The following is a 20,435-nucleotide window of genomic DNA, read 5'->3' on the forward strand; positions in this document are numbered from 1 at the left end:
GTTACATATCTTAAAAGGACCCCAACAAAGCTAAGCAAGTTGAGATTATTCAGAGGCTCACATGGTCGCCGTCCGACTTTTGCGTCTTCATCATTCCCAATTTTCTGTGGTAACAACTAAAGGACCCCAACTAAAGGACACCAACAAAGCTATTCAGAGGCTCATACGGTCGCCGCCCGACTTTTGTGTCTTCATCATTCCCACCCCCTTAACAAGGGCCCAGCTCTGATACCAAATGTTAACAATCCGATCCAGGTGGGGTTAGCCGAGGCCCAACAAATTAAGGTTGCCCGGACCTCCCAACAGTTCTTAGGCACACCTACTTGGGGAAAGGCCCAATCTCCCTAAAAGACTAGTCCAATAAGGGAAGGGTGGCTCTCCCTTTTAAGGTGGCTTCCTTCTCCGAAGCTAAGTAAGGTAGGATTATTCACATGCTCACACGGTCACCACCCGACTTTTACGTCTTTGCCAACGGGTAATAGTGGAGGATGCCATCATCAAGGGGTCTACCAATAATACCACCGGTAGAAATCATCATTTTTTGGGTACTCTTTTTTTCACACACATCTCCATGCATGCATGTACGTGCCTCCATCTTATCTTATCATGCTTCAGTACCACACATTAAAGAAATTAATCTAGACTCTAGAGCACTTGATTGGGGCAAGAACATACTCATAAAAATCCATGTGAGTTGCATCACATGCACCTAGCACAGCTTGGGTTTCAATCTCTGCCTCCTCTGTTTCCCAACCGAATTAACGACTTGGGTCCTATACCCACATGCATATGTTCCATTTCCCAGAGCAAAGATACGTCGATATATAATTGAGTTACTACGCTACACTGGACTACATGTATCACCTGCCAAGAATCTGACGATGGTCAATATATTGTAGGGTCTACATGTTACACATAGGCTGTCACAGCCTGTGGCCATCATCAACAGGGTTAATTAGTACTACTGTGTATGATTATCATGTGAAATAATAGAACAATGCATGGATGGTTGCTAGCTGAATACTAGCCCTCTCTAACATGTATGTATATTGTCGCTTATGGTTATGCATATTGCATGGCCAACTCAATCATTTGGTTCATGTGGTGTGTCACCGAATATGCACATAAACGGGTGTGTTTCTATTCTCTAGTTGCAATGATAGGTAGGAGTACATGAGACACCACACAGTCGCCGAGCCGATAGGTAGCAATTTTCTGAGCCAATACTACTGAAAAATGTTCCTAAGAGATCCGGGAGTTCTAGTGGTGATAGATTTTTTTTACCTATTTCTGTACTAGGCTAGCTACTATATACTCCCTCCGTTTCAAAATATTTGACACCGTTGACTTTTTAGTGCGTGTTTGACTATTCGTAATTATTTATTCTTTTCATATCATTTGATTCATTGTTAAATATACTTTCATTTACATATATAGTTTTACATATTTCACAAAATTTTTTGAATAAGATAAACGGTCAAACATGTGCTAAAAAGTTAATGGTGTCAAATATTTTAAAACGGAGGGAGTATCTTTTAGAACCAACGAGAACGAAGGAATTAAGTATATCATAATAAAGAGATCTTTTACAGTGCTTGGGAGTTATGCCAGGTACCTCCCAACGTATTGCACATCCACGGATCCACCGTTCATTTCTTAGTGATAATTTAGAAGAAAATTAATATAAGCATGAATAGTTTAGTATTTTTTTATAGCCACACCATCTCTAACTTATCTCGTGTACCATTTTTTATAACTACCCTCGAACTAATCCGCGTAATTATAGGGCACGTTTGGATCCTGGGCAAGGGTCACCCTAGCCTTGCCTCGCAAGGCTATCCGTTTGGAACTAGTAAAATAGCCTGGCTTTTAGGGGCGAGTTAGCTGTACAGGGCGAGAAAAACCTTGCCGGCTAGGGAGAGCCAAATCGCGTGAAAATATTGTCTGCGGGCGACGCGGACTTCTCCGGAATCGCTGATATTCTCTCCCCAATCAGGAGACGAACTCATTAGCAGCAGCTCAATCCGGAGGCGATCTCATCCGCGTAGACTCCTAGATTTGATTTCTTCTTTATCGTCAGCTCCTAACCTCTTCTTTCTCTCAGATACATGGTGTGTTGTCTTGTTCAATCACTCTGTCAGGAAGTAGGTAGAGTTAGAAAAGAGCGTCTTTGAGATCGTTTGCTTTGTGCTAGATGCAGCCTTTGCGTTGCCAAGATCATTTATTATGATGGTACTTGATTAAGGAATTCTCTTGATTTCTCATTTGTGAATCCTAAAATATTATGGGCCATTTTGGTTTGATACCAAAATGTTGCCATACCAATTTTTTGGTAGTTTAAATAGTAAATGTGATGATTTGGTTTAAAGCCAAATATTTGGTAATGTCTATATTTAATTTGGCACAATTCTAGAATGTTCTTCACCATAATTCGAAATTTGGCTCTCAATTGACATTGATCTAAAGACATTCATTTACAATTCTACCCTACCAAAATATTGGTAGTGCCAAAACTTGCGTAGAGTTTGGCACTACCAATATATTGGTAGGGTACTAAACCAAACAAGCCCTATAAACTACTAGCAAAAGAATGGCTATGGGGAAAAAAACAATGCAAGATTATTAACATGACCAGTGCCTTTTAATTTTTGGACAAAAAAAGGAAGCAAAATAAACTTGGGCAAAGCAATAATTTTTGAAGGATTCAAACAGCTAGCCACTATTCCTTGCCCTCGGAAGCAAACCAACCAAACACAGAAGGTACGGCAAGGCTAGCAAACTGGCAATGAGATGGTTTAGCCTTGCTGAGCCAGGCTAGCTGAGCGAAGGATCCAAACATACCCCTAATCTCTTGCGCTCGTCGATCTAGTCAGTAATTACGGGCTCACGTTATCCATGCATGTTATTTGTTGTACCGTCTATACATATATAAATCTTAGTCTAATTAAAACTACTTTTTCCATCTAGTTAAAATTTGATTCTTCATAAATCATAATGATTCTCTGTTTATAATCTACACGCACGAGAGGCAAAGATTTTTTATTTAATCCAAGATGCAACTTTCATTCACCATCATCGGTAACTATGTGGAAGTAAATTACTTTGTTTTAGATTCGTATTGATATATAGTTGGTTAACTCATAAAGTACCGTACGTGAAACCAATTTAATTGAGGCGTCAAACGTCAGCTGCCATCGATCTGTTGCTTAGGCGCAGGAATAATACGCACCAAATCCGACTTGTTTGGAAGAACAATAAATCTGTTAGTAATTAATTTGTGTTTTTCAAACTATTGTAATCTTTGACACAAAATTACCTATTTAACCTTGCACCTGATCTTTTAAGGTAATACCTGGCCCACATTTTCAAGTACCCACCCGCACACACCTTCTGCTATATATAGATCGTTGGATTGCATCCAATCAACGGATGCAAGCACCATAGCAGACTATCTAAAAACACTTAAGTATGCAGCTGAATTGGTTCTGAGGCAGGTCATAGACACATGATTCATAGGTTGTGTGCATACATTTTTTTCCGTTTTTATTGTGAGTTGAGTGCACGCAGATAGATCGATGTGCAGAAGATGGCAATTTAAGGTTCCGAAACAATACGCCCTAAAAAGACCTAAACCAAAAGACATCGTCCTATTCCAAAGAAAATAATAGGGATCACAATAATTGCAACTATTTTGACCATATTGTCGGTTTTATGCAATTTAGCTGGACATTTTATAATATTGTGGTAATACCGTGAGAATTTGTTAAAACAATAAAAACAAATTATCTACTGTTGTGCGGATTATCCGCGTGATTGTATAAACAAATTAAATATTTTGATAAATAAACTTTAACGAATAACTTAAAATAAGTGGTTCTTAAACAATACAATAGAAAAAATTACAAAATGTATTAGCATGGATTGAATAATATATTTCAATATATAATTCGGTGCATAATCTGAAAAGAATGATGCGTGCCCTATTTTGTAGGTTGGGCCCATCTTTCATATATGTGTATAATACTCACTTTATTACAAGCTAGACCCACAATTTTTTAGATAGACATTGAGGAAAACTTGCATATTTTGTACAAAACTGTGTATTATTGTTGTAGCTTATTATTTAGATCAAATATCCAGCTACAATTACTGTAAATCCATGGTTTTGATGATGAAACAACTACAGTTTTGTGAACTTTACCAAAAGAAAAAGGACGAAGTAAGGGAAATGAGAGGACATAAATTGGCGTATTAGAGCATCTCCAACAGAATCTCTATTTGACTCTCCAAGTTAAAATTTGGCCAACACAGATAAAAAACGAGCTCCTACAGACTCCCCACCTAGATGCCCAAGCCATCCGGATGGCCAAATTGCTCCACCGGCTGGCCAAATGTAGCCAGCCTCCTCCACTGGCTAAAGGTGGGTCCCACCACCACTCCCAGCCCCATCATTCCTCTCTCTCTCTCTCTACCAGCCACGAGCTGACGGCAACGACGGTGGGGTCGGCGGTGCGGAGGGACATGGCGGCCTCGTGCCAGTGGCGGGCGATCTGGGGCACGCACTGCACGCGCATGGCGTCCTTGACCCTCCCGGCATCGGAGGCCTCCTCGGCGTTGCGTGGGTGGTCATGGGAAAGCAGGTCGTTGTCGAGGGAGACGAGGACGCAGGCGAACATGTCAGTGGGGCCCGGCTGTGGCGGCGAGGGCGGGATGAGAACGAGGAAGTAGGAAGGGTAGACATGGGGGTACTCGAAGCGCATGAGGAGGGCGATGAGCTAGGCGAGCTTGTTGCGGAGGAAGGGAGGGGAGGCCGTGGAGGCAGAGGTGGAGGAGCGACGATGGAGGGGTCTCGTCGCGGGCGTGGGTGTAGTAGGCGAGCACCTCGGTGCGCACGGCCGGGAGGCGGGGGAATCAGAGGCGAGCAGGATGGCCTGCTCGAGGTCATCCATGGCGGTGGCGGTGGTGGCGGAGGAATCTGGGCTGGGGCAGAGGGGGGAAAGGAAGAGAAGGGAAGGGGAGGCAGAGTTGGGGGACCGCCGCCGCCACGGGGGACCGCCTCACCGCCATGCTCTCACCCATGCTCGTGTAGCTGCTCAAGAAAAGGGGGAGAAAATTTGGAAGAACAAAGAGTTGAGGCTGACACGCGGGTCCCACTGCCATACACTCAGAATAGAGATGATGAATGGAGAGGCTGTTGGAGTAAATAATAAACTTGCTAATTAAATGAAGAGTTAGCCAAATAAATATTTGGAGAGTTAGATGTAGAGAGGCTGTTGGAGATGCTCTTAGTGATAGTACTCCAGTTTGCTAGCTGGATGCTGATGAACATAGACGTACGTATTATACTATTATTCATTTCCCTGGTCAGCTGGTCGCTGCACCCATGATTTGATCACGGAAGCATGTTGGTACGGTAGACGAGATATTGTTCAACTTATTATGGTCAACTCGTACGTTACACGGTCGATTGTGTTAGATGCGATCATACTGTCGTTTGGTCAGCAAGCAACGATGCTAAAGTTCTTGGGATTCTTCAACTCCAAAACCAATCTTATTCTGATAGTACATGCAGAGCTCGTGAAGAAAAACTATGTTGTTTCTTTTTTAATAAAGAAGAACTGTGTCAAACATGAACGGATATTGGATGCCCTCAATCAAAATAAAACGTGAGATATATAAATAGCCGGCGTGAGTTGACACACGAGAGAGGACATGCATCAGCCCGTACCTTTTCTTTTATTTTCTTTTCTTTTTCATGTGATATCTGCTTTTGCTAATTGTCTTTGGTCTTGAGAACATCCGGTACTTGAAGGTACGATAGCTGTTCCAATCCCTTTTTCAGCTTTATTACCCATATAAAGTGCAGGGTCTTTAACAAAAGCTGCCAGTGTCAAATAATGGAGTACTGAGAATTGTTAATATATGTAGATGACAGTGTTGATAAGTTGATTAGCCCATAAGCCATACTGATATATGCTTGGAATGGTCAGATTTCATCCACAACTAGGACGTCCCCAATCAGTAGTACAAGGTAGTCATATACTGTAAAGAGTAAAATACACCAGCGGTTCTTAAACTTATCAAGAGGTTTCACTTTGGTCCACGAATTTACAAAGTACACATTGAGATTCCTAAACTTGGTTTATTGTATCATCTCGGTCTAAAGCCTCGTTTGATTGTGGTCTTACCTACGTGGCACGCCACGTGGACAATGACATGGAATTTTTTATATTTTTTTCTCACTTCTTCCTTCTTTTTTCTCTTTCTTCCTTCTTTTTTCTCGGTGGTGAGAGGCAGCACGAGGGGAGGGGCTGTCGCAGCGGTGAAAAAAAGAAGGAAGAAGGGAGAAAAACTAAAAAAATCATATGTCATCGTTCACGTGGCGTGCCACGTAGGCAAGACCACGGTCAAACGCGGCTTTGGACCGGGATGATACAATAAACCAAGTTTAGAGATCTCGATGTGCGCTTTGTAAGTTCGTGGACCTAAGTGAAACCTCTCAACAAGTTTAAGGACCGCCGGTGCATTTTATTCTACTGTAAAACAGTCATGAAATAAAGTGGCCTTAATGACAGCTTAGACCATAATTAGAGTATGGATTGGAAATCCATCATTCAACTAGAACTTGATCAACTAATTAGTTTTTTAATGATTGATGATGTACTCATCTACAGTGAAGCACATATAATAGCTTCGTAAATTTCAAATGTTGGCTCAGTCTCTTTCAAGAAACTCGTAAGATTATGGTATGTACTCCCTCTGTTTCAAAATAACTCTGACTCATTTTTAGAGTTTGAGTTATTTTAAGAACAGAGAGTACGTGTACGTGTTTGTATCATGTTTTTTTTTAAAAAAAATTCCTAAGCCTCATGCAACATATAGCAATTTTACAAATAAATTAACGGAGAGGTCCTCCAAAATCCCCTACTCCAATACACTCCTATCAGTAGTACCAAAAGCGTCAAGCCTCGCCATGGGCACGCACGCAGTACGGCGCAATGTGTTATGCTTTCATGGCCTGTGAGGCTGTGACAAAAGGCGTGCATGCGCTGCATCTGCACGCCAAGGTTGGCGTTAGCGACTGGTGCGTGCACGTACGCCATCTGGGCAGCAGCTGCAGCCGGCGTCTGACCCGGCAGATAAGGCTTTTCTTCTTGCTTGGCCTTGGCCTTGGCTGGCTGGCCGGGAGGCATCGTGATCATGATCGATCGGTCATGTCCAGCTGCAATGCACGGATGCACCGCGAGAACGCCGGCTTTTTTTTTTCACTGCCCCCCGAAAGGTGATCTACTGATCTGTCGCTTCTGATGATCGTGCGCTTTCAGGCCAGGGTAGGTTGGTCGATTCCACAGCTCCAGATTGCTGTGTGTAGTATCTTGTACGGGGATTGATCCTCTGGAGTTTGTCGCCACGTTCTCTGGTGCTAAGCAATTGTACATGTACAGAGATTTTGTTGGGTTCTTGGAGAAACCTTTTCGGTTAATTTTCGTCGGAAGACGGGAGAATTTTCTCACCTTGATTATTTTTTAATCGACTGTAGCTAATTTTGATTTTTTTTTATAATTTGATTCTAAAATTGATTCGAGGTTTTTCTTTTCTCCGCTACTTTCACCGCAGAACTCTATTTGTATTGTTATTAAGACAGTGACTTAAAATAATGTAAATTTATTCATAAAATTATATTTTTATTTATGACTAATTATACTTTCGATAGCAGACGATATACCCATCAACACCAAGATACCTGTGATAACTTTATTAATCTTAAAATATATTAGTCGGATGTGCTAATTATAATAAGAGTAGAATGTGCACGGATACGTTTATAGAATGAGTGTGCGTTTGTGTATATGAGTTGATGCGTATGCACCATGTTTTTTTTTTAAAAAAAAACAATATTCCGCCAAGCAAAGCACGGGCTTTGTTACCCGTCCGGCCGTCCGGTAAAAGTGAAGCACATATAATAGCTTCGTAAACCGGTCATGTTTCAGGCAGCACCGGTAATGCACAAAAATGTCAGTACAGTACATCCCGGAACTAGTCCTAATCTTATAGAAGGATAATAATAGAGCGGACTTCTTACTATTAGCCAATCTTAAATCCAACAACTATAATAGATTAGCTATAAGGTTGGCTACAATTTTCTTCTCCTCTCTCTATCTCTCACTTATACATTAATTGTATTTGTCTAGGAGTTTGTGTTAAGCTAGCTTTTACATGAGAGCCAATACCCTTAACTTTTTATCACATCTCTCCTCCACATAAACTTATATAGTAGCTCTTACGCGCACCTACCCTCCACAAAACGTCAACAAAAATGTACTAGCCTCGTAATAGTACTCGTACACGTACACCCGTGCATGTGCAGTGTGGTGCAGGTGCAGCGCTTGACCACTTCTACTACAACTACTAGCCTTGTACTACACCGGGACGCGAATCCCCCCGCGATTCTGCACACATCACGCGTACACTGCGCACCTCTGCCCCGCGCCGCGCCGCGCCGGGGCAACCGGCTCCCCGCGCGCGCGTGTGGGGTTTGGACGAGATCATGCGGGTGCGGGGCGGCTGCGCGTACGTACGTCTCGGCAAACTCGGCACTCGGGCTCCCGTCTGTAGAAAACCGGAGGCGGCGGGGGCGGGGGGAGCTGATTGGTTTCGCGTTTTTTCATCACGTGAAGCGGACGGAGGCCGCGGCGATGTGGCGTCGCGGGCGGCGGTGAGAGGGGTTGGCATTTGGCACGTCGTGGCTGGCCGTAGGGCCGCCCGGGGCGGCGGGAGAAGGGGTAAGAGCAAGTATAATAGTAGCCTATAAGAACAAGCTTAATAGTATAGCCTATTATTAGCTCCAAATCATCTATAGCCAACGTAATAGCCAATTCATACAATAGTTGCTTACTATACTATTAATATCTGGTCCCACCTGTCATACTTACATTACGTCTTGGAGTCCGTGCTACAGCTGGCTACAAATCTGTAGCTCGCTGCTCTTCTCTCTCTTTATCTCTTTAAAATATGTTTATAGCTGGCCTATAGTCTGCTATTGTACCTGCTCTAAGCCGGCTAAATGCTGAAGTGGAGGAGAGAGAGAAGAAGCGGGCCGTAAAATTATAGCCGGCTTAGACACAGAAACCAAGAAACTCTGTGAGAGAGACAAGTGAGCCCTATATTAATTATAAAGAGCTAATTATTATATGGGTAGGCTGAGAGAAAGATATAAAGAACATTATAAATAATAAATCGGCTTTATTATTAGCCTTGCTCTTGTGGCGTTTTTTGGGCGTTTCCGGGCCGTATAGTGTAGTAGTAGTAGCAGCAGCTGGCTGGTTTTTAGTGTGGATCGCGTAGCGCGCAGGCGCACATGGGGGGTTGACGGCGGGTGGCCGGCTGAGGGGGCGCGTGATGGTTGGTGAACAGCACGGTGCACTTTGGAACGGAGAATTTCTTTTTAAAACTTTACCGTGCAGTACCGTTGCTCTATACAGTACTGGTTAACGTCCCTCCGTCCATGTTTTGCTTTTGCATCAGGGCTGAGGCCTGGCTGTTCTTCCTATCTTTCTTTCTTCCTTTCGCGAGGACTGCCTGTTCTTTCTAACCTCAAGGGATTAGAAATGAAACGAAACTGAGTTCATAACAATTATTTACATGCACAAATTAATATATCAAATATTTTTTAAAAAACACGGTACAGATGAAGGCACTCGTATAAACATGTATGCACTCATCCCTATTGGCGTACACTATGGCTGTGTTCGCATGCTCCAGATGGAAACTTTTTCCCACCGCACGTAAAACGGAGCGATTCATTAGCGCGTGATTTATTAAGTATTAGCTAATTTTTTTAAAAAAAATAGATTAATTTGATTTTTTTAAGCAACTTTTGTATAGAAACTTTCTGTAAAAAACACACCGTTTAGTAGTTTGAAAAGCGTGCGCGCGGAAAATGAGAGAAAGGGGTTGGGAACAAGGGATTGCAAACACAGCCTATATCCGTATGAGGACCTCAGATAAACATGCGCGCACTCATTTCTATAAACGCACCTCATACATTGATGAACATCTCCAAAAGATTGGCCCTATCAACAGATAGATCCCCACCACTGAAAAAATAATTAATTGTAAATACGAGTACACATGTTAAATTTAGAACTTAAACCCGGTTGGAAATGTTCCACCACTAACAATCTAACCAGTTGAGATACACTCATTTTGCGAATAAATTAAGTATTGAAAAGCTGATAAAAAAGATATGAGTAATAAATATTTTTTAAAGAATAATTGTTGTTTAGGATATTGATAAGCATGCCGCGATAACAATGTTAGGTGAGAAGAATGGAACCTAAGGTTTTGGGATTACATGCATATGTATTTGATTATTAATTGTTGAGGCTAATCAGAACAACTAGCTAGTTGAGATGGCTAGCATATCAAAATTACTTTCATGGCCTCTAGGTCCTCACCAATCTTGTTCGTTACTACCAAGTGTAGTCAACCTTTTTCCTGCAATCACGTTGTGAGAGAACGTGGTGAAGCAATTTGGTTTGGCGTTTTTACGATGTCATATTTACGAAAACAAGAGCCCAGGCCGGATAGCTATACTTCAGGAAAGACTGGACTCAATCAGAGTGGACAAAGCATAGCTTGTCACGGTTGATATATCCTGGCTTCGTTTAGAAGGTGATGAGGTGCTGAATCGTTCTCTCTGAAGTTTATATTGCACCAATTTTCTGGTTGACTCCGTTCCATCTTCATTTCTTCATTCATAACGCAATTGTCCCTTCCCCACAAATTGAAAGGCCATCTATATATCCTCGCTGAAGAGAATGTGAAGAGTTCAGAATACTCTGCCTGTTATTCTTATTCACGTGTTCTACTTCAAAAATATATTCCACACTTAAGTTTTAAAAGTTTGGGCTAAGGTCTGATTTATACTACGGGCCAATTTAGCTGTCAACCATAGTTTACCACTTTTTATCAATAAAAATTGCAATACTTATCTAAAATTAGGTGATGAAAATCTTTGCCACATCTTAACAAGGCTAAGAAAATTTTATCACACTTTTTTGAGTTACTGACGGGCAGGATCAAATTTATTAGAATGAAATCTTGACAACTGTAGCTATAACCAAAGTTGGCTAATTGGCAAGCTTGTCTCAATTTAAATGTGGAAGACTAATTGGCAACCAAACACTCCCTACATTTTTGAATTCGGATGTTAATTTGAGGTATGCTTACGTATATATCTTAGTGTCGAGGTATTAAAAGGTGTTATAAATAATTGATGCCATGATACACCGTCAGTAAAAAATTTCTTGCAAATTACTACTGGGTTCCTCCATTCTTATTGGTCACACATGGGAGGGGAAAAAATGGCGAGGCATCAAGCAAGCTAGCTACCTAGTTGATTTTTCATGGTATTATAGGATGCTAATATCATCACCAGCAAAGTGTCATTGGTAATTAACCCTAGTGTGCCAATGACGTGAACCAATTCATCCATCAAAGAATATTATGATAAATGTATTGAAACTACTCGTGTTGCGATGTCTAGATCAATCATTATTTGGTAGGGATGCTCTAGCTACAAAGTAGTTGGCATTTTTTCCATATCTTTTTTTCTTGGTTTTCTCCCAAACTGGATTTATGCGATAGTAAATACTCCTACATCATGAAGTCTCTTGCTCGAACTCATATGATTATTTGATTAATTAGTATGAGTGATAGTTTATTCAACATGCCTTCCTCTCAATCACTAGTCTAGCTAGCTAATCTGTCATCTACTGTACTTTCTAAATTGCTAGCTATAGCTATTTATATAGATTTTAGAGTCATGTGCGCTGTGTCATATATATATTTCTTATTTTGTTAGCTAAAAGTTGGTATGGGTTCAAATATGAGAAAATCTATTTACCCCTTAATAAAGAGCATTTTCCATTCATGAAATGTTAATCAAATACTTAATTAAAAATCTGAAAAAGGGATAATTGAAGTACTGTGAACAATGTCCAAAATGGATACACGTCTAGAATAAAAAAAGTTATATTCACATCAACTTTATTTATTTTGTTATATAGATTGATTAATTTCGGACTTACGATCGAATTCGTCATATGATATATGCATATTGTACCAGTGTTGTAAGTTTCCTCAACTATTTGTACAACATTCAAGGAGTAGTGAGAACTGAGAAGCATGTAATGGCAACTCCTTGCAGTGTACAACAAACTGCCACTCAACAGCATTCAACAAACTATACTGATGATACAATAACGAGGACTCCAGTATATATCTTGAACAGTGACTTAACTTTGCATGAACCACACCACAAAACAGAATTGCCGACATGCAGGTGCAGGCAGGTATTTATTAGCTGGCCAATTCGATGACTAGAAAAAAAACAGAGAAGTAATACAAGTACCGAGCTTGATCTTGCAGCCCCATCAAATGGCCAAAGAGTTAGATTATATGCTAAATGGTTTAAAAGATAAAAAAAATATGTGGGTAAAACTTACTCCCTCCGTCCAAAAAAAGACAAACCCTGGATTTCCGTGTCCAACGTTTGACCGTCCGTCTTATTTAAAAAAATTATAAAAAAAATAAAAAGATAAGTCATGCATAAAATATTAATCATGTTTTATCATCTAACAACAATAAAAATATTAATTATAAAAAAATTTCATATAAGACGGACAGTCAAATGTTAGACACGGAAACCTAGAGTTTGTCTTTTTTTTGGGACGGATGGAGTATATGGGTTTAGTGACTTAAAAGCTAATTAAAAAACTAGTTAAAAATATAATCTTCTCTAATTTAATTTTTAAAATTTAAATTTTAGCAGACAAACGATGAGGCTCTTGAGCCCAAAATAAAAGAAAAAAATGATTAACAAACGAAAAGAGAGAAAGAGACCATGTCTTCTCACCAGTTCATCCAGACCTTGACAGGTGTACACTTTGATCATGTCTCAATTGAACAAAAAATATGATGAGAGCTGGTATTGCACTGTGCCTGAATACTGACAGCACACCATATATATATTACTCCTATACAGCAATATCATTTTTAAATAACTATAATCATGCCAAATTTAAAAAATTCCCCTGTCTGCAAAACCAAGAGAAGACTGCTGATGTAAACCATTGTGTCAGCCACGTAGGTTCTCAGTGCTTCGTTGGAGCAGTTCATTTTTTCTTTTTTTCTTGTGGAAGCAACCAACAAATTAATCCTTCACACGCCATCAGTAATAAACAAACAAAATAAAGAACTGTCACATGGGATTACATGTGCACATCTGTCAAATACACATGAACTCCTACTAACCATGCATCCATCCCATGTTTAATCTCTCATGGAGATAGCTGAATGACCGAACTGACAGTAGTTCGTTTGGAATGGAACTGTTTTAAGTGATTTGAGATTTTGGAGTTTTGTATTAGCCCTAACATGGATTAGAATTACAGAGCTCCCATTGGTCATGTGAGATAACTGTCTGGACTTAATTTTTTTTATGTCTGAAAGGAAAATTAAAGCTCATCACATGACAATAGTTCATTTAACATGGAATGGACTACCAAGAATTCAGAAGCAGGCAACAGCTTGGAGACAAGGTTTACTACTACTAGGGTTGTGGATAAAGCTAACAAGGAATTTTAGAGTCACATGCTCCTGGATCTCGATGCACCATGCATTACATCAGCAATGCATGGAGATGAGGTTCTTAACATAGATATTCATCCACTGGGCAGTGATTTTCTTTAATTCTGTTAGTTTTTGTCACCATATTTCTTTTTGTGTTGCCAACATTTTTTTCCTCTCATAACTAAGTTGCCACAGTTTGTTGACTAGTTATTGGATGAAAAATTATTGTACTGATGAGTCATTATGAGACACAATAATGCTGAAAAGTGGGATTAATATTGTTCTATTGGATCCTTTTTCTTCTTGGGGAAGTTGTCACTCATTGTTATCATCATACAAACTGTATTATCTGGCAGTTTAATTGGCAACACACTTTCAGATTAAAGTGATTAAAGCAGCTATGTTATTTTCTCTAAGTGTAGTTTTTCTCACTCAAAATATGCAATATGCTCAATAACTACAATTAATAAAACCCATCTATTAACCCTTAAAAGAACACCAAGCACAATGGCCCTGTTTGGATCCAAGGGCTATTTTTTAGCCCTCCCTCAAATAGCCCAAATAGCCCCAAAAGATCTAAAAGGGTGAGCTATTTGAGGGCTATTTGGAAATAGCGCACCGAAAAAAACTATCACATCCAAGGGGTGCTAATTGGAGCTATTTCGGGTGGGACCCACTAAAAAGGTGGCTTTTCTCTCTCCCACAGGCGCACGGGATCCTCCTCCCCTCCCCATCCGGTCGCGCGCGCTCGCCCCCAATATTCGCCGCCGCCGCCCACACGATTCATAGGTCACCGGCGGCGCCGCCCCCACAAATCGTCGGCGCTGCGGCTGTCACCCGTGTCGCCGCCTCCTCCTCCTCTTCTTCCCTCGTTGGCCTGGTCGAAACGGCGGCGAGCCGGCGCCGGTGAAGGCAGGGTAGCGTCCGGCGCGAGTCTGCGCTGACCTGGGTGACCGACTATGAGACAAGTGATTTTCTCCCCCACCAAGAACCGAATCGACGAACTCGAAGCAGAGAGAGAGATGACAGTAGATGGCTCGTCGCCTCAATCCAATCTTGCCGCTCTCTGGGCTCACAGTTTCTTAATTTCCCCAAACATTCCATTCTTTTTTCGTTTCCAAAGTTTGTTGTTGTTCTTCGTGTTGATTTCTTCCTCTGCGAATTGAATTCCACACTGTTGAAGCACAAGTCGATTTGTTCTCATAAAATTTCCTCTTTTTTGTTTGTTCGTTTGCTGCGTTATCACCTCTCCTTGGCTCTTCTCTTATTTTTTTTTTTGCTTAAATTTGACGCCCGCGGAGGAGGAGCTCCTGCACCGGCAGGCGCTGGCCATGGCCATCCACTAGCACCTCGACACCGGCGGCTCCATGTCCCGCCGCATCGGCCACACCAAGGACACATGCGCACAAGATCCGGTGGAAAGAGAGAGTTGAGTGGTAGTTTGATTGGAAAAGTGCCAAATAACCCTCGGATCCAAACAGCTCAAGGGCTATTTTATTGGAGGGCTATTCCTTGTGCTAAAAAATAGCTCTTAAAATAACCCTTGGCTACTTCTCCAAACAGGGCCAATGTTTTTTTCCCCTTAGAAACAACAAAAAAAGCTTACATAAGCTTCACTCATATTCACTTTACTCACCACACATCACACATTCACACCCACACCAAGCACCAACCAAACCTTGCCCTATTCCATGAGTCAAGATGAAGCCAAGAAAATCATCAGCTGATGACCAAAAAAAAAAGATAAATAAACAAATACTTACAAGCAAGTACAATACAAAGACACAAGAAAAACATCACCATTTCAGAGTGGGGAAAAAAACATCTCAAAAAAGCACATTTTTGAGAGGGAAAAAAGAGCAAAATAACCCCTCCAAAAGAAGGCATAAATAAATGCGCAGTCCACTCCGAGATCTCCCTCCTTCACCCGCCACCTTCTCTCTTCTCTTCTCCTCTCCTCTCGTCTCCTCGCCCTCGCCGCCGACGAGCTCGCCGCCGCGTTCCCGACTCCAGCGACGTTGTGGTGGGTATCTGAGGGCTGAGACATGGGCCCCGCGCCGAAGGCGGAGCCCATGAAGCAGCGGGTGAACCGGTGCCTGCTCCGGCTGTCCGACCGCGACACGGAGGCCATGGCGGCCGCCGAGCTGGACGGGATCGCGCGCGGGCTGGAGGCCGACGAGCTCCCTGCGTTCCTCGCCGCGGTGTCCGACGCGCGCCCCACCGACAGGACGCCGCTGCGGCGGCACTCGCTCCGGCTGCTGGCGCTCCTCGCCGCCGCGCACCCGCGCGACGCCGTGGCGCCGCTCGTCCCCAGGCTCGTGGCCGCCGCGCTGCGGCGCGTCAGGGACCCGGACTCGTCCGTGCGCGCCGCGCTCGTCGACGCCGCGCGGGCCGCCGCGGCGGCCGCGGCGGCGGCGGACGCGGCGCTCGCGCCGCTCGTCGGGGCGCTGCTCCACGAGCAGGACCAGTGCGCGCAGCTCGCCTCCGCGCTCGCGGCGGCCGCGGCCGTCGAGGCGTCCGCCCCCAGCGCGGACCTCGCCGCCTACCTCCAGGCCCTCCTCCCGCGCCTCCTCAAGCTTCTCCGCAGCTCCGCGTTCAAGGCCAAGCCGGCGCTCATCTCCCTCATCGGCGCCGCCTCGGCCGCCTCCGGCGGCGGCGCCGCGGCCACCGCGGTGCCCTCGCTACGCGACGCGCTCACCGGCGAAGACTGGGCGGCGAGGAAGGCCGCCGCCGAGGCGCTCGCGCTGTTGGCGCTGGAGCACGGAGACAACCTCGTCGAACAGAAGCCATCCTGCATTGCCGTCTTCGAGGCCAAGAGATTCGATAAGGTCGAATTCTTGTAGCAAACCTGGGATCTTGGCAATGACATTCTGGATTTTTACTTTCGTGGATCTGCTTGTTTGTTGAAATTTTTTTTAACATTTTTTTTTGGCAATGCAGGTGAAGATTGTTCGGGAGTCGATGAACCGGATGATTGAGGCGTGGAAGGAGATCCCAGACATGGACGAGGAAGTATGCTCCTCCGACGTGCCGCCATCTCCGCAGTCGCAGACGAGATCTTCTAGCACAGGTAATGTGGCTGTTCTTGAAGCAGTGGCCACTGCTCTTTCTTTTGGGTGATTTGGGTAAATTTATGTCTAATTGTCTACTGTTTGTAACCTTAGTTGAATATGAACTTGTTTGTGGTAAAAAAAAACATATATGGACTGGGTTCAGTAAAACACAAGGCAGAAGGATTCTTTGTTGGATATGTGTGACAGTTCTTTTGCTTGTTTGCATTATATTGTGGATTTCTTGGACTAACTGCTGTCGATTAAAGGCGGTAAAACGATAAATGTGTGTATCTGACACTATGATTATGTAATCAAACAGACTCTGCAAGTGATGGACGATACCCAGCTGATTCCCTTGGCTCCAACTCTGTCCAGTCAGTTAGGAGGAGGAACTTATCACCGACAAAAAAATCACCCCCAAGGGAAGCATTGCACAATGTCAGCAACAGAAGGACCAGCAGTTCTTCCATCGGAAACAAGAAGAACTCACCGCCGTCACGCCACAATTCAGGCCAAGCCAAGAACTTTGAGTGTAAGGTTAATGTGACTGATGCTCCGGATGCGACCCCGATCAAAACCGTGACCGAGGAGAAGCTTCTGAAAGATGGCAATGTTAGAGCAAGGCTTGAGGCGCGGAGGGTACTGTTCCAGAAGAATGGTGAGGAGAGGTACAACAAGGTTCCTGGGCTCAAGTCAGGGTCTAGAGTTGTTCCATACAATGGGGACGATGACTCGGAAGAGATTGCGGAGTCTGAGGATGTGCATGAGGAGTTTCAGTCAGGTCACAAGGAAGAGGACCTGTCAAAGATCAGGATGCAGCTTGTTCAGATTGAGAATCAGCAGACCAGCTTGCTCAATCTTCTCCAGGTAATTTTCCCTTGCCGTGTGGCATGTTGTCAATGAAGAACCCAGTTGAACTCTTGATTTTTCACATTGACATTTTGTGTTTGATCGGTACCATTACCCCAGGATTGCCCATAGGTATGCGTGATTGCACAGGATATATGTATGCATGTTCAATTGGATAGAAAAATCTAAACCAAAGATTTGAAAACCTAATAACAAAAAATAAATTTAGTCTATGCATCCCTTAGTTTTTCAAAAACGCGTCATACTAAATGTGATTTGGTTCATTATGGAGTATGGACTAGTGTGCATTTATGGAAGCCTTATCTAGCATTCATGAAATCAGGATAGCTTATAATGGAGGTGGCATACGGCTTATGTTATCGGTGACACAAACAAGTTATTATTCGGTCTCATTGTGCAGTATTGACCATTGGTATAAATCAAAGATCCATTCACTGTATCTTGATAATACTCTGACACTATATATCCATTGAATGTGTCTTGATAATACCAGTCCGGATCACTGTACATGAGCAATGGTCATGGCATGGGGAGAACTTGGACAGCAACACGTCATTTACTGGCTGTCTGACAATTTCTTGATCGGCAACTCTGTAACCATATATTGTTGTTTTTCACCCAAACCAGAAAAGAAATCAGGATTTTGTGAAATTTTTGTGTGTGTGTAATGCATCAGGAATGATTATGTGGAAAGCTATATATAAGAAATAACCCATAGTTTTGAAATATTACTACATCACTCCCTGTTTGCTGAAAACATGTCTAGCATGAACTTATCTCATCTTGCTCATAAGAAACTGAGTATGTCTGACATTATGATTGCCTGTGCTCAGAAATTTATGGGGAGCTCTCAGAATGGGATCCGTTCCTTGGAGACACGGGTGAACGGACTGGAGATGGCACTGGATGAGATCTCCCGTGATTTGGCTGCTTCTTCAGGAAGGATGCCAAGCAGTGAACCTGATATGAACTGCTGCATCCTTAGCCCGAAATTCTGGAGAAGACATGATGGCAGTAGATACTCATCCAAGTACTCCATCTCCGACATAGCAAACTACTCCGAGGAGAGCAGAACTTCTTACAAGTGGGAGAGGCAGAAGTTTGGAGTTCAGGGTGTTGTCACCAACCCATTAGCAGAGCCAAACGCTTCATTCGCAGGAAACACGGTTGTTGCTCAGGAAGCCAGGAGACAGAATTCAGCTCAATATAAGTCAAGGTAGGTTAACTCACTCAAGCGCAAAATCATCTCACTTTCTGTAAGTCAGTATTATGCAATTAGATTTGGTAGGTAGGCCAACAAGATGTGATCAGGACACCTCAGAAACTGATAGTAACATACCAACATAAAAGTAGTCACTTTCTTGAATAGAATATCATCTGGTTCAATTTATGCTGTAGTTCCCCTATTATGAAATGCATTTTTGCTGAATCTGCATTCCTATTATGACAGGGCTTCCTTCTTGTTTCGCGCCCACCTTCATTTATTATTATAAAATTTGTTAGGTTGTCCAACATGGTTACTTCTTTCAATTGATTGGCAATTTATACTTTCTATTCCATTTTCTTCAGGATGGGTTAGAGTCGACAAAGGCTACTGCGTGAAGTTTTCGACGATATGAACAAAGCATGGTGCAGCTGCAAGATCCTACCTTTGCTGCATTTTCAAGCTCTTTTCTTCTTTTCTCCAAGTTGAAAAAAAACAGAGATGTACATGAGATATGAAGTTCTGTTTGAGTTCAGACTCGTGAGAAACAGCCTAAAGCCCTAGACTCTAAAGCAAGACCCTCTCTGCGAGCTTGGCATTCCATTTGTGTTATACACCAGGCCTTGAGATTGAGACAACCAGTTAGCTAATGCAGGCTTGCTGAGGGCAAAGCATATGTAGAGTTTAAAATGAGAAATCGAGTTCACAGCAACTATCCTTGCAAGGATACTCAGCCATGGTTCCCATGAATGTATCTTGTTACTGCTTGTACATAATTTGGATATGGTAATTCCGATGCCGGTGAGACGACTTGAAACAAAATTTTTGTTCAGTACGATGAGATCATGAGGGAAAAGATCCATTGTGGCTCAAACGGCATAATGAAAAAGCTTCACTGCCTGCCAGCACTGGGATTCTAGGAAGGTCTTATATGATTCTTCCTCTTTGGGAAAATTGGTTTTGTGCGATCTCGAATTTAGAAGTACATATATCACCTAAAGTTGATAGTATATTTTTTACTAAATTGCGCTTATGGTATGTGAACTTAAGTGATGAGTATAAATAGATACAACAACTTATGGATTGTTCATTTCGGCATAACAATTTGGGTACGTAGTTTGTGCGAACCTGGACAATCCAAGCAAACAAATTGATCTAACATGGGGCATAAACTTTATGCCATGGCAACTTACACCTATGACCTTGTTTAAGAGATCTTATTTTGAATCTGAAGAAAAGAGAAATTAGTTGCGCAAAAGTTTATTTTCATGTTCAGGACATACAATTTATTCATATTTTCATGTCTTGGGGGAATTTTGGCCTTCTATATAAGTCAAAACAATGTTTATTTTTATGTTAAGAACCAAGAGAATTATTTGTCATGCCTTAGTAGGAATAACTATTGTAAAATTCATTTTTAATTTTTTTGTTCAGGCACTCTATTTTCATCGAAAGTTTGTTTGAAAAGTTAATTTTTATGGCCGGGCATCTTTAATTCTTTTGCTTTTGTGTTAGTCTAAATCTTGAAAATATCCCTCAAATAATAGTTACACGTTTTGTCCATCTAAAATTTGATGTGCAATAATAATTATACATTAGTGTGTGCCACGTTATATTAATTTTGCTTGTCTCGATCATTTTGGACCAGCTTCGCACAGACTAGTCAAGTTAAT

General features: G+C 42.4%; 1 protein-coding gene across 1 annotated transcript; it reads left to right on the top strand.

The window, feature by feature from the left end:
• The first annotated feature begins 15,526 nt into the window (after positions 1 to 15,526).
• LOC4340634 (TORTIFOLIA1-like protein 3) lies at positions 15,527 to 19,594 on the top strand. Its single transcript, XM_015786085.3, has 5 exons — positions 15,527 to 16,463; positions 16,576 to 16,705; positions 17,008 to 17,555; positions 18,392 to 18,774; positions 19,128 to 19,594. The coding sequence occupies exons 1-5, from the start codon at positions 15,681 to 15,683 to the stop codon at positions 19,135 to 19,137; spliced, it is 1,854 nt and encodes a 617-aa protein (XP_015641571.1). The 5' UTR covers positions 15,527 to 15,680; the 3' UTR covers positions 19,138 to 19,594.
• The last annotated feature ends 841 nt before the right edge of the window (positions 19,595 to 20,435 follow it).

Source organism: Oryza sativa, chromosome 6 (genome assembly GCF_034140825.1).
Source record: "Oryza sativa Japonica Group chromosome 6, ASM3414082v1".
Taxonomy (NCBI): domain Eukaryota; kingdom Viridiplantae; phylum Streptophyta; class Magnoliopsida; order Poales; family Poaceae; genus Oryza; species Oryza sativa.

Excerpts from the sequence above, each read along its gene's own strand:
- LOC4340634 (XM_015786085.3), top strand. The coding sequence starts at position 15,681 with ATGGGCCCCGCGCCGAAGGCGGAGCCCATGAAGCAGCGGGTGAACCGG. Across the intron at positions 16,464-16,575 it reads AGGCCAAGAGATTCGATAAG|GTGAAGATTGTTCGGGAGTC; the intron begins GTCGAATTCTTG and ends TTGGCAATGCAG. Across the intron at positions 17,556-18,391 it reads GCTTGCTCAATCTTCTCCAG|AAATTTATGGGGAGCTCTCA; the intron begins GTAATTTTCCCT and ends GCCTGTGCTCAG.